Source organism: Onychostoma macrolepis, chromosome 07 (assembly GCF_012432095.1).
Source record: "Onychostoma macrolepis isolate SWU-2019 chromosome 07, ASM1243209v1, whole genome shotgun sequence".
Lineage (NCBI taxonomy): Eukaryota > Metazoa > Chordata > Actinopteri > Cypriniformes > Cyprinidae > Onychostoma > Onychostoma macrolepis.
The window spans coordinates 41189059-41206354 of record NC_081161.1 but is presented as its reverse complement, the minus strand read 5'-3'; the positions used below and the strand labels follow the sequence as shown (position 1 = coordinate 41206354).

Genomic DNA, 17296 nt, shown 5'->3' with positions numbered 1-17296 from the left:
ACTTGGACTCACTCAGAAGGCCTTGGATTCTGTAGTGGAATGGGGACAGGAATTTACATTGGCAATGAATGAAGCTAAGACTGTGGACTTGGTAATTAGTGCCAGGAGAGAGGACAACATTCCCTCCCCTCCCTCTCCTGTTATCTCAGGACATGCAATTAGTAGAGTTTCCACCTTTAAATTGCTTGCAGTTCAAATATCCTCTGACTTGTCACGGGGATGCCCAGATTAAGTACATGATTTCGAAGGTGCGCCCCAGAATATACTATCTTTGCGCTGCAAAAAAAGCGGGTCTTCCTTGTGATGTTTTAGTGCAAGTATACTTGACTTTTATACGGCCAGTTCTCGAGTATGCTAGTCCAGTATGGGGTGGTCTACCTAAAGGTCTCTCTGATGAGTTAGAGAGGATCCAAAAGCGATGCTGTAGGATAACAGGCATTCCGACTTCAACTCTCCCAACACTGAGTGAGAGGCGTGAGGAAGCCACCATATGTACTCTTACTAAAACAACAAGGACAGTTCTTCACCACTGCATTGTTTCCTGCCTATGGCTCCAACACCTACTTATTCTCTTTGGCGGCACAAGACATTTGTTGTACCCAGGAGTAAGACTAAACGTCATGAACTCGCCTTTATTCCCCATGCTCTAAAATTGTTGTATAGATAACTCACAGGTCCTTGATTAGGATGCCTTTTCTGTGAATCTGTGTTATTAGTGTGTGTGTGTGTATATATATAGTATTTTAAATTTATATATATATATATATATATATATATATATATATATATAAATACATACATACACACACACACACAGAAGTCTTGGAGTATGTGTATGTTTGACACATTTCAGGGTTTTGTGCTGCAATATCCTGTCATGTCAAACTTTAAATAAAACTAAACTAAACTAGAAACAGGCTGGGGATGTTTTCAAGTAAGAAAGATGTAGAAATAACAGTTCTTTTTTGTAATTCAATCTACATTTGACAAAAGCCTCAGTTTAGGTTAAGGGTCGATTTGACTAACTCTGTACACTAACCATATGCAATGCTATACGATTATAAGAATAAGCACTTTTTTTGTCCAAACTGAATGTAAAATGCAACACAGTTCACCAGCTAATCAGAATATATTTTATGTTTACATTTCGATTAATATGCATTTGGTATACGGTTTTATCCAAAGCTATAACAGCCTAACATGCCTTGCCAAGGTATTAATGTCAACACAGTTTAAAGTGAATGTAATCAAACAGGACAAAAACTGATTATGCTTCAAAATATGGTGTCTGTGCAAGCCTTGCAGTGCAAATGTAGAAATGCTGAATATATCTATTTATAGATTCTTTTCTGCCACTGTCAGTGCTTCATTTAAAGTGGTCTGTGCTTTAGTGTTGATGTCAGCTCTGTTTTGGCAGGCTGCCTCTTCCTGCCTACAAGTGTGTGCTGTGTCAAATATAGGAAAACATCAAAGGCCAAGAGCTGCAACTTACACACACTGAATATTAAATGTCAACTGCAAACATTAAGTATTAAAAGGGATTTGATGATTAAAATAAATCAAACAAAGCTCCTTCAGTATTTTAAATGCACCTATCTATCATAATGTGTGCAATTTTAGTATTCTGGATATCGGATTATTATACGTTGATTATTCACGTCCACTGATTACTTACATCCACTTTGGTTTAGGGGTTCATTCAAATCCCTAGCTTACCTTAGCAAGCACCACTAATTATGAAAAATACTTACATAGATGGGCTAAACCACTTTGATCCCAATATGAAATGAAAGAATTAAGTATTTACATTTTTTTAATAAAGAAACTTTTACATTTCTACAAATGTGTGGAATGATCTTGTAGCAATTATACTAATTATTACAAATAATTACAAAACCTGGGAATATGAGGTCAATTAAATAAATATTTAATATTTGAAGGAATATATAATATAGAAATTTTACATTAAAAGGAATTTTAATATTTAAATAAAATAATTTAATCGATTTATAATGACCTTTACATTTGATCTGAAATGAGGATTTAATCAATACATTTCTATTACTTTCATGATTTCCATTTCTTTGATTTAAACATGCAATTTTTGAGACTGAACTCAACAATTTAGAGCTGATGATTTTTTTCAAGGGATGAATATTATTAAAAAAAGTTTGTATAATTATTACAAGACAGAAAGGAGTAATGTTCAGCCAAATTCCACACATTTGTAGAAAATTTAAATTTTTTCTTTATTAAAAAAAACCAAAAAAAAAAAAACTTAAAATACTATACCATCAACCTGCTCAACTAGCCCCAAGATTTATGAAACCAGTATTTTAATTTTTTTGTTTAAGCAAATAATGGCAGATTATCCAAGCTCAGCTCCACTCATAAGCCAAATTGCCTGAGTAAATTCTCATATCAAAACATTAGATTGGTGCAACTGGAACAGTGCAGCACTGACCTCAGATTAGTTCTAAATGAATGTATAACCTCTAATGACCTAATTCTGCCTCACTGACCTGGAGGCCCTAAAGACCTGCTGATGGGGAACATTACAGGTCAGCACAGCCCAGCTCCGCAGGTACATTAAGCCAATCAGCTTCAGGACGTTAAAGGCGGGCAGACAGGGTGAAAAGAATGCTCCCATCCTACAGGGAGAGACAAAGACACCGGAAAGATTTATTTCCCATCTTAAAGGAGTTCTCCTTGTGCACCTATAGCTTCAGACAAGTCATTATTGTAGGATTACAGTCTGAAGCTGGAGGGCAATGGAGCATTGAGGACCTGTGTAAAGAGCACCACGGGAACAGGAAGAGTTTATTGCAGATATAGATAGGAAAGCTCATATATAATAATAATGATATACACAGAGAGAGACAGTATTTTAAATTAGGAGTGTGTATCAGAGATAAACAGCAGTCACAGTAAATGTAAGAAAAAATTGTGATACATTTCTTTTTATACTGATGATCTTATCTTAGACAATATATTGATAAATGATGAATCATCACTCACTTACCATATCATTCCTTGGTTGTATATCAGATGAAGAACATTTTCTGCAATTTTAAATTCACCATATTCTGGCTGGAAAGGGAATTTAATTTAATTAAAAAGGGAATTTATAAAGGCATGGTATAGAAGAGGGTTTCCCAAACTGGGGTTTGGTTCACAAGCTGATGAAATGTTAATAATTAAAATCATCTTAAAATCTAAAAAGCATTTCAATAAATACAATGACAATGAATCTTACTAAAAAAAAAAAAGTACATTTTTATGGTTATTTTTATGACCATCAACATTAGAGAACCGTGGACATGCGAATGTGTTGTTAAATTACTGAAATATTAATGTCAAATTTCAGGAAGTACTTCAAATAAATATTTTAGGTCAAAGGGGTTTGGGCGACAAAAAAATGTTTGGGAATCCCTGTTACTAATCTAGAACAAAAATGACAACTTCTAAATTCACTTCAATTAACATAATGCTTTTAATCATATCAGAAGGATATGATTAGCACACATGATTTTCTGCAGTTTATCAGAGTAAATCAGTATAATTCTACAGACGCCTGATTTAATTTAAAAAAAAGTTTTTGTCTACAAGAATTTAGAATTTACAAGACACTTTAACAATACAAACAAATTATTGTCGTCTAGCCTTGCTTTCAATTACATCAAAATGAAAGTTTCGTATGACTAGGGTCTGTTGCAAGTGTATTAAAAAACTGAAGTATTAGTTATTTTTTAAGGAACAGGTATATTCCTGTGGTAATCAAAAGCACATCACAGATGCTAATGAAAAAGCTTAAAAGTGATGTGTGCAATGTTTTCAATATTAAAAGGCTTTATCCAACTTAATTGACTGACCAGATATAGAAACATTTCTTCAATATTTGTTTCAAACCTGTTTGAATTTTTTTTGCTATTTTCTTTGGTTTTGCTGGCGACACAGATGTTACACACCTTATCGTTAACTTGTATTGAACCTGGAACATTGCTTTAAATGTGTTAAATATGTAAACAAATATTTGCAATGTGACCCAAGTGGAGACCTACACAGTTTTTGATGGTGTTTGAAAATGTGACCAATGTTTTCAACAGGTGCAGATTCCAGGCAGGCAGGTCTATCTATCACTCATTTATCTACTTGAAAAACCTTTGAGAGTGTGTTTTCGAACAGAAGCGACCGACTTACAAACTTGCTCTCCAAGTCCCAACAGCAGCAGTCACTCAAGTATCGAACCACCAGTCCACGGATGAAATCAATGAGCAGGATACTTGCTACTGTGAAGATCATATCAATGATGGAGAGTTTTAACATCTCCTGTAAATAAGACAAACAAAATAAACAGTCTGCATTTACCTTCCTTGTGCAGGGTGCAATTTTACCCCTCCGCAGACCATCAGTATCCCCAAGCAGGACTCTCAATCAGTCCATTGGACTGAAACCAAGAGAAAGTCAGCGCTGACAGCACTTTCATTAAATAAAAGCCGGGCTGGATATTTCAAGCCACGTATCCAATCCATATTCCTCTCCTCCAGAGGGAACATTCTTACACTGTTTGTCACAATAATGCCGTTAATAAATAACAGTGAAGCTAGGAATTGAGATACTTCATTAGTTCACTCGAAGGCAAGATTGTGTCATAGTGGTTAAAGGATTATTATATTATATATTGTTTCATATTTAAGGAATTTTCAGTTGTGACATACACTAATATTTTAAGCTTTTATTGGGTTTTCTTGGAAGAAAATGTCATTTTTTGGAAAGAAATTAATACTTTTATTTAGCAAGTACATTTTAAACTCATCTAAAGTGACAGTAAATCCATTTATATAAATGATTAAAATACATAAGAGATTACTATTTCAAATTAACATTGGTATTTTGAACTTTCTATTCATTAAAGAATACTACAAAAAGGCATCGCAGTTTCCACTAAAATATTAAGCAGCACAACTGTTTTCCATATTCACGACAATAAATGAATCAGAATATTAGAATGATTTCTGAAGGATCATGTGACAATAGATGCTGAAAATTCAGCTTTGCATCACAGGAATAAATTGCATTTGAAAATATATTCAAATAGAAAATAGTGATTTTAAATTGTAATAATAGTTCACAATATTACTGTTAAAAACATTAAAAATCTTACCGACCCACTAACTTTTGAATGGCAGTGTACATAACTATATTTTGTGAGAGATATTTTACTTGGCCATATTTTCAAGACACTGAGAACAAAAGTAGGGAGGAACTTTATTTTATATATCAGGAATTGTTTGAAACAAGGGTCATGAAAACATTTAGTTTACTTGATATAACGATGATGCATTGTGCCAAATAAAAACCAGAATTAAAGAGAGATTTAAAAGATTTTGCTTTCAAGTTTCATTTTTAAGACCAAGCAGAAGGCTCTGCCAACTGGTAACGTCAGCAGTGAAGTCAACAAATGTGCTAAGTGATAATTCTTTAGCTAGCACCTATGAAGGGTTCATTCCTATCCTCCAGTCAGGTGTGGAAACCAGGAAAGCTCTGCTAAGATTGCTGCTAAGCAATGATTTCCATGTGAGCGAGTACCTGGCCGACATATGTTTCCCAGCAGGGGTCCTGCTGTGATCTGGTGTTGTACCCATAGAGGACGGTCTGGTTTAGCAGAGACTGCATTCTCATCGGATGTGCGGAGGATGCGGTGCTCTTGATGGTGGTCATGCTGTTGTTGAGGTCCAGGAGAGTCATGGTCAGCGTGCTGTTACGCCGCTCTGTGATATCCGGGACGATGGTGGATAGGTTGTCCTCAGCAGGCTGGGAAATCGTCGCTAGGTATGATGTTGAGTCAGACAGGTTTCCTGGACTCCCAGTGATCTGAAATTATTCAAAACATGTATGGTTTGTTTGTTTACTTATTATTTCTGTTATGTTGAATTTAATTTTTACATAAAGTTAATTTTCTAACTAAAGGGTGGTAAAAACCTGAATATTTTCACTGCACAAATATCAATCGTTTGATTTATTCAAACATGTTATATATTTACAGCTGAGTAATACATCAGAAAAAAATATGGCTGCTCGATTTAGGAAAAGAACATTTCATTTTTTTTCTAATTGTTTTTCTGATAAAATTGTGAATGTGATAGGAAAAAAAAGTGCTTGTTTGTACTGTGTAAAGTGCTGCACAATTTGGCCAAATTGTTTTGATTAAATATCAATATCACTATAAAATAATAATAATCATAATCATAATAATACTTATTATTAGGCCTATTAGTATTACATAAAATATTAGACAAAATAAATATTACTATTCTAATCTTTCACTGTAAATTAAGTATTAGTATTTAAGAATTTAAAAAATATTTAAGAACAACAACAATTATTATTATTATTTAATTACACTAAATATTTATGACTGTCCTAATTCCTTCATTTTCAATGCGAACTGAGCCATTCTGAGACACTAAAAACACTGGATCATGAGTTGATTGTGTGTGACAAAACACTGTGCCACACTATTTGCAGTGCATATTTTTTTTTAATTAAAACAAAGCCTTTGCAATCTGCGATTTCAATTTGATTGGTTATCATGTAGCCCTAGAGAAAAGGTTGAGAATGCAATAAGAATGTAACTGTGACTCACAGCAGAGCTCATACTGTTGACTTTATCCAGGAGGGCAATGATCAAACTGTAGAGGTTTCCAAGGTACAACACCAAGACTCTAAACAAAAGGCATATTTTTCTTTTGAAAAACAAAATATAAAAAGGTAGAGCCAAACTAGAGCACCAAGAGTGTTCAAAGAGTGATTTTCAGACCTGGCAAGCTGGAAGCGGAGACTCGTTCTGGGGTGGTACATTTCCAGCTGAGCCACTAACTCAAAGGCTGAAGGAGCAATCATTGTGATGAGGGACACAACCACACTCACCTAAAGAAGAAACCCAATACACATACAGTAAAATCACTCATCTTTCTCTAACACACAACACATCGTCCCTAACACTAGATGAAATATCTGGATATGACAGACATAAGAAAAAACCCCAAAAAAAACAGAAAAAGCAAAAGAAGAAAGAATAGTAATTAAATAATTAGAAAAGAAGAAGAACAAAAAGAACAATGCTGCATCCCAATTTACATACAATATTGCCCACAACCCATTCTGCTTTGGATGTGGATTCATTTAGAATTACAAACAGACAAGTAGAGAAAGGGGTTTGAGTGATTAACAATAAATATCTAACCTGATAATATATATATATATATATATATATATATATATATATATATATATAATGCTATCCATGTTATATCTCATCTGCAACAACACTGTGGACTTCTATAAAGATACGTTTGGTCATTCATTTTAAATGCATCATCAACGTGCCTCTTCATTTCTCTCCAATATGGTAGGAGATTAAATTGAACGAAATGTGGATGTTGTTAACTGAGACAAGATGATTGACAGGGCAGTTTAAACGGTGACAGGATGCATGTAACTAAGTGCTCCGTTAAAGATGTAATTATGACCAAGTAGTCTCAAAGCTTGCATACTATTCTGCTACATATTCAAAACTATGCACTTTTTCTTCACAAAAAGGGTACATACTTTTAGGGCAAAATATAAGGAGGCAAACTGGGATGCCACACAAGATGAAGAAAAAAGAAAAAGAAAATAAGAATGAAATAGAAAAAGAAGGAGAAGGAGCGGAAAACTTGTCTAACCTCTAGGCCACGAAGAAATATTTTGTCAAGTACTCATGTACACTTGTAGACAATGTATAAAAAAAAACATAAAAACTCAAAGTGTACCTCGTTCTTCTCCCAGAGTGTTAGCTCTGGTTTCTCCTGCTCTAGTTTCTGAGAACGATCCACCACGAAGTAGATGATGTAGATGCTGCCGGTCAGAGACAGCAGCACCAGAATGTTTGCCAGAATCCGCAAACTGATCAGTACGGCACTGTTGGGACAGAAACAACAGTCAGATACACCTACAAACATCTGATCCTGTATCATCAAGAAAGGAACTTATTTAGCGATGCTGAACAGCTGACTGTACATGAACCCGCTTACAGGGCTACTTTCAAATCAATTGACATGAACTATCGATTATTCACTCATAATTATTTTATGTAAGAGTTCAAAGAGATATGGAACCTGAGGAACCTGAAACTAGAACTAGGTAACATCTGTATAATGCTACGATTATTATAGAGAGCCAAGTATAAGAAAACCACATTGTATCATATTCTGATTTACTTTATGACTAATGTGTGCACTTTCTATTGCCAGGGACCAGTAACCCCAAAAGATTACTTTAATAAAAGTCTTTCTGATTCAGGAGGTTGTATATTTCTAGTATCATAACAGGTTTTTCCAAAATTCGGCATTGGATGAACGCTGCAAGCACATTATCAATAAACAATTCCTTTCCGACTTGATGCACTTAATTTCCCAGTTGGCCTGACAAGTTTTATCACAGACAAAAGCACAAATACTTCAATATCTCATGGTTTTTGTAAGATAATATAAGAAACAAAATGATATAAGGAGTCTTTCTTAAAAAAAAAAAAAAACATCAAAAAAAAAATTGTCCAGTGGGTGCAGAAAAATCACCTTAATTTAAAGGGAAAACAAGTTTTCATAAGCATAAAAGCAAACATAAACTTACTTTTTTTTTTTTTTTTTGGAATTTCTCAGAAGATAAGACTTGATATCTTCATTTTGCATCTGAAGTAAATATATCTTGATTTAAGGACGTTGAGATATTTGTATTGGAAAACAAATCAAAAATAAAGATTTTCATTTTTGCAATGTATGCAATATGCCCTGACTTTATGAATTTAAAACTTTCTGCTACCTTTTAACGGCCTCAATTTGAGGAAGGGCAAATTAAGACTTTTTAACATCCGCAGAAATCCTGTTAAATCTCCATAATGCAATAAATAAATAAAATAAACAAATAAATAAGCAAAATATACATATTTATTTCTTCTTTCAATTGTTTGATTTTGGGCTGAAATGTGTCCTGGTCTTGTTAGATTCAAGTGTAGAGTTTAGCTATAATTATCTAGAGATACTGTACAAATGTTAGCATGTACCCTGTGAGCATGGGTGTCGCATTCCCACAACATATTAATCGGCTTTAATGTGTGAGCAGGTCTGCTGGCGATTTAGGTGCAGTCATCCGCCCGCAGTAAAAGGCCGTTTGTATAAAATATGGTTTTCCGTTTCGCATGTTCTGCTGCGATTGCATTGGACGGGGAAGAGATGTATAAATCAGAGTGGTCTGAGGAAGCATTACAGGCGCTGTGACAACAGCCTCAGATAGAGAGAGAAACAGCACATCACTATAAGTCACTTACTGATACGATCATTCCCGCCCTAAAAAGACAGTTCTGTTAAACATGCACTTCTGAGAGAGCTTGGAGAAAACACTTAGTCAGCACTTAGGGTTATGTTGAGGTGATAATGGAAACTCAAATAAAGAGGAAAACTTGCAGGCTTGTGTCTTTCTTCTTTTCTTGCTCTTCTACAATGGCCTCCTAAAAACAGTAGCACATTTTTTTGGTTACTTAGCATCAGGGTTATTACAGTTATCTAAAACTAAAACCATAGAGAAAAATAAATATTTTATACTGTATATATGAAAAAAAAAAAGACAAAAACAACAAAATGTTGCTAAATTACTAAAACTTTACAATTAAAAAGAAAACAGAAAATATAAAAATAAATACTGATTCAAAATATAAATAAAAACCGGGAGTTTGTGCAACATTTGTGTATGAACAAATTGAATGATATTCCAAAGAAATATCTGTAATTTAGCATGACACAAATGAGACTCAAATAACATGTTTTCCTTGGAGAAATCAGCACTAATAGTGGAACATAAACCTCCTGTGTAGGCAATGATGTGAATTAAAACTGGATGATCATTGAGAATTGAATCAAGGACAGATTGTTTATTTGGCTCTGTTGGATGTAGGAGATACTCACTCTGATGCTATTGATTATGGCTGCCCCTTTACTCTCGGCCGCCTCTGGGTTCCCAATCAGGTAGTCCCACGCACAGAAGACACGCCAGCAGAAGGTGTAATTCTCCTCTGAGGCGCCAGCTAAACTCATGCGGGAGTTTTTAGCCATTCTGATAAAAACAACAACACGAATTGAGCTTTTTCTAAAGAAACATAATACATTTCTTAGTGAATATGACTATGAAAAAATTACCACATGGTGAAAAATGACTTAACATGTTGTGTTCTGTTCATTTTGACCCAGAGAGAATGTCTGGAAATGCTAGTTTATGTTATGACATTGGACTAAGATTTACTGACTTGGCATTTTGCTAAAACTGATCACTTTTTGGGGATTGTTTGCCACCTTGTTACATTTGCGGCATTCCCTGTCGAAAATGACAGGCCTACAAAATTGCATACGGATTTTCTTTTGTGATGCTATATTATTACTCTTACTATATAAGTCTTGGATTCAATCTTTTTATCAACTTGTTTTCTTTCAGTTAGCACAGGTTATGGTTAATTTTTTGGAATTAATTGATTGTAGGCCTCATTGATCTGAGCTCATGCACCTCACAGGGGTTAAAGGGGTCATATGATGTTGCTAAAAAGACCATTATTTTGAGTATTTGGTGTAATGCAATGCGTTTACGTGGGTCGAGGTTCAAAAAAACACATTTTCCACATACTGTACATTATTGTTGCTCCTCTATGCTCCGCCTTTCTGAAACGTGTAAATTTTTACAAAGCTCATCGTTCTGAGAAGCAAGGCGTGCTCTGATTGGCCAGCTATCCAGTGCATTGTGATTGGCCGAATACCTCAAGTGTGTGACGGAAATGTTACGCCCCTTACCGTATCGCCCGTGATGCCGTGTCACGACGCGATGAGACCAAAACAATAAAACCCATCATAAACGAGGCATTTGTTGCATTCAGTGAGGACATAATTACTGATTATAACGACTCATATGGTCTTTTTACGCATTGCGCCGCGTAAACATTACCATGTCTGCATTTGTGAATGTAGAAACATCAAACAAGCACTACTCTACACTGCTCATAACTCGCGTTTGAATAGTCAATGGCAAATTCTTTAAATATGAAAACATACTTCCAGGCGGTGAGTCAGAAGCACCAGACTGTCCTTGCAAAATTGGAATTGCCCCACTTTATAGTGTTCACAGCCATTCATAGTGTTCACATTGTAGGCTACTCTCTCCCAGGTTCAGGAAACAGTTCTCCATAAAATGCGCTGCACACACTCTAATATTTGCGTTGTACTGTTCTGGAACAGTGTTGTAAATATAACTTAACCACTGATGTTTAGTTGTGTACTCATTTGGAAGGCCAAACTAAATACTTTCACTTTCACAACGAAACACACAGTGTCTCCATGACATGGCGGCAGCAACAACAACACTACAGCGAGAATAAAAGTTCTTCATTTCGCCTTCTTTCATTGCCTATACGTTTAGGCGGTGTTATGCAAATCTTCCCACACTATGATGTAGACATGTGGGGGCGTGTTTGAATGCTTTGCGTGTAGCACATGCAAAGCATGCAATGACTGTGGCAGCTTTAACCTTTGAAAGGATACTATGGAAAAGTTATTGCTTTCCTTATTCAAACTGATTTTTTTTTTTTTCATGAATATATGGTTGACCTGAAGAATGAAAGCTATATCATACACTTGGAAAATTATGAGCTATATCACCGCTTATCAACACTAGGGGTGTGACAATACACTTAGCTCACAAGATGAGACAAAATTCAGACACTTGGTTCACTAGAACGAGACAATATTTTAATACTATTTTTAAGAAATTTTCAATGACAAAATATTTGTCTTTTAATTACAAAAAGTAAAACAATGCAGTTCTATTTTGAAATGTTTTTACTAATCTAGGGCTGTAACTTATGATTATTTTGGTAATCAAGCAATCTACTGATTATTTTGACAATAGAGTAATCTGATATTTTTTTGTAACACAAATAGACCTAAGTGAAAACCAGGCTTTAATATGACTATTTATATATAATCTAATGATGAGGCAATAATAATTGCCTCAAATAATGTACATAAGTACATTATGTATTATAACAAATACATGCAGAGGGCGCCAACAGCCTGGTGACGTTTCACTTTCCAGTGTGATTAAACAATGTTTAAATCCATTAATTTTTTATATTTGGCCACATGCAATTCAGAAACTTTTATTTTGAAATCGCAGTGTACAATATATGGCATATTTAGAAATAGGTTAATATATTCTCCTGTGTTGGCAAAGGTTTATAAATGATTTACGTAACAAATCTAGTGAGATAAAGCACACTGTTTTCCCAGATGAACGTTAAGCAATTCAAATTCACAGCACATGCAGAGGAAGAGTTTAGCCCCTTTCAAACACACAGTCTTTACCGGTAAATTACCGGTAAGTTAACATTAAGAGATCATGTGTGTACAGGACCTTTTCAAAAATCCTGGTAAATTTGTTCTGGCAATCATATCGTTCTTATGGAGATGACATGATTACTCTGAGCTGTTTACAAAACTCCGCTGCTTTTTAATTAGTTCTTCTATGTAAATATGCGCTAGATGGACATCTTTGACCATTGCGCTTCGCAGCCTTTTCAACGTGTCGCGCTTCTCCATTCATCAGGGCTGTAACTCTGGATACTATTATGCACATCTCTTGTTTATAGGAGCAAAACATTCTGATTGGCTAGTTATGTTAGTTTGGTTGAGAGTGAAAGCTATGCTCCTCTCATACCATTGGTAGGCAAACTCATGGACTCAAAAGTTTTTTAAATGTAGGATTATTTTTTTCTGCAGCCAAACCCTGCACGCCGGAGAACTTTAAGCCCTGACCTCAGTACCAAAATTATCCACAAATAATGCTTTTTGCACTCAAAAACAAAACAAAACTGTGCTAACAAAGAAAACAAGATGACAAAAACATTGAATTCAGGTTTTGGTGATAATGTAGCATAATAATAGATTTACAAGCAACGTCAAATTAAGCAAAAGGTTTTCAGCACAGCACAAGGACTATCCTTGTGTTAAAAAGAACTATCATTTTTTTTTAGCAGATACTTTCATCAACCCTGCTAAAAAAGACAGGTTAACCAGATCCTTAATAAACCAGCTTCAACAAAAACACCATACCTGTCTTATCTGCAGTTAAAACCATGAGTTTGACATGAACTGAAAATATCTAGCATGAATGGACTGTAAGTCGCTTTGAATAAAAGCATCCACCAAATGCATAAATGTGAATGTACAGAGGTTAATCAGTGATTTCAAGCAAAGCGTCTTTGAAGTAGTGATTACTTTCTAAGCAAAGTGATGAAGCTGTAGGCAAAAACGGCCATCCCGACCAGAAAATAGGCCAAGGGTAGTCTGTAGCCGGCACTGCCGATTTTACGCACATTGCTGTAGTAGCCGTAAAAAAGCACAGAGTATTGTAGATATCCCTGCAATATGGACATAAAACAAAAACTGTTGACAAACTGGCAGATTGAACATCAAAAATAAATTATTTGCGATTAAACCCTGAAGTTCCGCTAATAATATGCACATCATATTTGTAAAGCAGTAAAAATGAGAGATGATAGTCTTGCCCCCAGCGACCAGATGGTGTCCAGGTCTTGTGCGGAGGAAAGGTGCTCCTTGGGGATGGTCTTGCTGCGAGTGGTACCGAACGGAGCACCGGCCAGGAGCTGATTGGACAGATTGGAGAGACAGAGGGAATGATAGAAGACAACAGATGATACCCGAGCAGAAATTGCTTTGTGTCTCTGCACCGGGAGTGAAATAAATCTAACCGTATTTTCCATTTCCTGGTCTAAAAATGTCCTTGTTGAGTTTTAATAAAAGATGTTGTCTACAAATTATATACGAGCACACAGCAGCATCTAAATATCTGTATGTGCGTTCAGAAATAATAATAGAGAAGCATAATGTCATGTACTGTGCAATTTTTTTTTAGCATATCCTTATGTAATGTACCTTTAAACTGCCATGACATTTTGGTTTGTAAGCTTTCATATCTGAACATATGGCCTATTATTTACTTTTAAGAATGAATGCATTGCATACTAACCTCAGGCAGAACGATAAAGGCTCCAGTCATAATAGTGAGAACTATATTGATCCCAAATAGCCATCGCAGGAATATGAAATAAGAGGCCACGCCTGATCCAAAGTGACCTTCAAAAACGACATATACTGTACATTTAATGCAGTGTGGGGTTATTTTGACCTGATCTGATCCTTAAAATACTTGTTGATTCAGTCAAATTAAATGACATTTTTGACTTTAATCACACTACTAGTTAATCTGAATACTTTCCACATGGATTCACATTTGTGGAGTCACCTAATATATTTTACAGCATATTTTACAGTAAATATGCATAAAGTCTAACATATTTACCATATCAGAGCTAGTTTATCATTCACGAAAATTTGATCAAATGTTTTTCTTAATGTCAAGATACTAACTTTCAATCTTTTTAATCCTCATCTCCCAGGGAATGAACAAGACAACAATGTTGTATAAGACTCTAGAAATCTTCTTCAGCAACTGCAAACAAAAAATACAACAGTTAGATAATACATTAAACATTCGATTAGTATAGTTTGCAGACAGAGGAATCCAAAAATAAATACATATTCAATCCAAGCAGTGTTGAAAGATCTGTAAGATCCGAGCTCTCATGTATAAGGATAGTAGATCATATAAAAACAGAATTTTGTTAAACCAATGTGTACGGATATCTGATTTTCAGCCTGCCATGAAAGCCATAATCAGAATTAATAATTTACCATCAAATCCACTTGCTAAAAAGTCAATTAATTTTAATGGTGCTTGGGCAGCCTTGGCGAATGCCATTGGACATTTTAATTAAACCAGGCTATAACAACAGGCCATAAATTTGAGTGCAGCGTCTGTGAACAGATGAGGAACGCCGCTGAAGCAGAGACACGCACAACCTAACCAGAATCTCACATACACAGAGGGAAAAAAAAAAATTTAAGAGAAAAGGAGAGAAGCTATAATATGAAAAAGACAAAAGCAGGATGGCTGGATAGATGGATAAACCGATAGAAAACATACCTCTGCCCCGGCTGCCTGGTAACCTCTGGTCCTGGTCAGTCTGCCCTCATATTTCAGAACAACCTCTCTGGCTTGCCTAAAACACATACGAATTCAAACGATCTAAGAATGTTATGGATTGACAGCTGTTACTAGTGATAGTGAGGGCAATAATAGAAGGCTTTCCTGTTCTATGATCCTGAACACAGCTAACACTTTTGTTAATGTTTGTTTTCATAGATGTTTTACCCATTAAAAATGGTGCTTCATTGGTTTCTTTATTAATAAAAATGAAGAACGAACCAGCAACAACAAAATTAGGCCATAAAATTCAATGACAACATAATAGAGGAATCAAACACATACAGATGGAAAATAGATTTTTTGCGGGGGAGGGGGGGGGGGTTCTTCAGAAGATGGGTGTATGTAATCATGAGCGCTCACCCAAAGATGATGAGGACACTCGTAAAATGGAGCATGTATCTTCTCCATGCACCATCAGGCAGAAACCTGCCAGTTATTTTAAGAAACTTCATAGATAAATGTGCTAATGAAAGAATTAGTTGGACAAACATCATCTTTGGACATTAGAGTGGATGCAAACGTTCAGAATCCCTGAAATAAATGAATAATCAAAACATATGTTGGTAGTTGACATAAAATACATTTTGAAATTTGACATGCTATGCTCCATTCCATCTAACAAACATTATTAATATATATATATCTATAGTTAAATATTTGTTTTTTTACTTTGCATGTAAAAATAATATAAAAAATATTTAATTATTATCTATTCATTATATATATATATATATACACACACACACAGGGCTCTATAGTGCAACCATTTCAGTTGCATTTGCGACTGAAAGCTACTAAGTGCGACTATGAAAAAGTATTTCGGAGCACCTGTGCGGCTGACCCGATCAGCATATTTGTGTTTGCGTGGAGGGAGCTTCAAAGGTTTCTAACGTATTTACGTGTTTTTGCAGCGTTGAGTAATGTATCACAGACGTATCCTCTCATTATAACAAGCAAAGTGTAGACAGGGTGTAAATAAGAGATTCACTGTGCGGTGTAGAGAGCTGCGTTGATTATAATAGAGTTTCGTGAGATCGCGATGAACTAAGGAGAGTGACAGCTTGCAAATGTGATATTGATTTAATACAACAGTTCATTAAACAAGAAGTTAATATTAAGTGACTTATATTGTCTGACTACAACACTATTGCCTTATTTTGCTCTATTTCGTCGATGAAAATAGTTTCAGACAAATTCACATCTGAGCCGCTGCGCATCTCCATCTCCATGAATCTACTGAGTCAATGATTCAATTACCCATTCATAAAGACAGTCAGATGCTTCGTTCCTGAATGAATCGGCCGTTCGAACGAATCAATTAAATGAATGATTCAGTGATAAAATCAGTGACTTGCCGCCACCTGCTGGCAGTTTTAATTTAATTTTTAAAGTATCTTTTCTGTTATTTAAATAATTTAATATTTCTATATTCGAAATTGTATATTTAAAACATTAACCTCAACATGAATTTATGAATTGCACTCATGCAACCTCTGAGCCTCATTAAATGTCTGAAAATACACCTACAAGCCACTTTTGTGTTCTTCTGTGCCACCTCTGTAGTATTGTATTGTATTGGTAACTTATTCTTATTCTACTTCTTATTCTGTTGTTTCAATTAAAAATGTTAAAACGCTTATAAATAAACATTTTTTTGAATTTGACAAAAGATGACATACTTTTAATAAAGTTAGAAAAATGCCATTACAAAGGTAAAAACAAAATTCCCTGTAAATCACTTTAAGGAGTCAAATATCACCTCCTAATAGGAAGGTTAATTTTTTGATCAGAAATTTTGATTATTGATTAGAAGGTGCTCCTAAATTTTTGACCACGCTGCTAAATTATTTTAATTAGGAGCACAAGCGCTCCAAAAACAAAAAGTAAGCGTAGAGCCCTGATATATATATGCGTGTGTGTGCGCGCACATTTAATGCAATTTTTTTTACTTCCTTACATTAATATTATATTAAATATGATATATTGTAATGTATTGAATTTGTCACAATGGAGGTTCATTTAAAAAGAGAAGGCAAAAAAATATGAAAAGAAGCATATTAGATATACTTTCTTCTATGTAAATATGAACCAA

General features: G+C 34.9%; 1 protein-coding gene across 4 annotated transcripts in view; it reads right to left on the bottom strand.

Annotated features, from left to right (window-relative positions):
• The window catches only part of LOC131545001 (transmembrane channel-like protein 3), a 40025-nt gene that overhangs the window by 16677 nt on the left and 6052 nt on the right, over positions 1 to 17296 (bottom strand). For 3 of the 4 annotated variants that reach the window (XM_058783587.1, XM_058783588.1, XM_058783589.1), the window contains exons 4-17: positions 15142 to 15217; positions 14526 to 14607; positions 14125 to 14231; positions 13643 to 13741; positions 13353 to 13495; positions 10002 to 10149; positions 9504 to 9547; positions 7815 to 7962; positions 6821 to 6930; positions 6647 to 6725; positions 5590 to 5874; positions 4201 to 4329; positions 3023 to 3090; positions 2523 to 2651 (exon numbers count right to left, since the gene is read on the bottom strand). In XM_058783587.1, the coding sequence (XP_058639570.1) occupies positions 2523 to 2651; positions 3023 to 3090; positions 4201 to 4329; positions 5590 to 5874; positions 6647 to 6725; positions 6821 to 6930; positions 7815 to 7962; positions 9504 to 9547; positions 10002 to 10149; positions 13353 to 13495; positions 13643 to 13741; positions 14125 to 14231; positions 14526 to 14607; positions 15142 to 15217 (1647 nt within the window). Of the gene's footprint in view, positions 1 to 2522; positions 2652 to 3022; positions 3091 to 4200; positions 4330 to 5589; positions 5875 to 6646; positions 6726 to 6820; positions 6931 to 7814; positions 7963 to 9503; positions 9548 to 10001; positions 10150 to 13352; positions 13496 to 13642; positions 13742 to 14124; positions 14232 to 14525; positions 14608 to 15141; positions 15218 to 15564; positions 15676 to 17296 lie in introns of those variants that run through there. The other variant, XM_058783591.1, reaches the window with a different exon arrangement.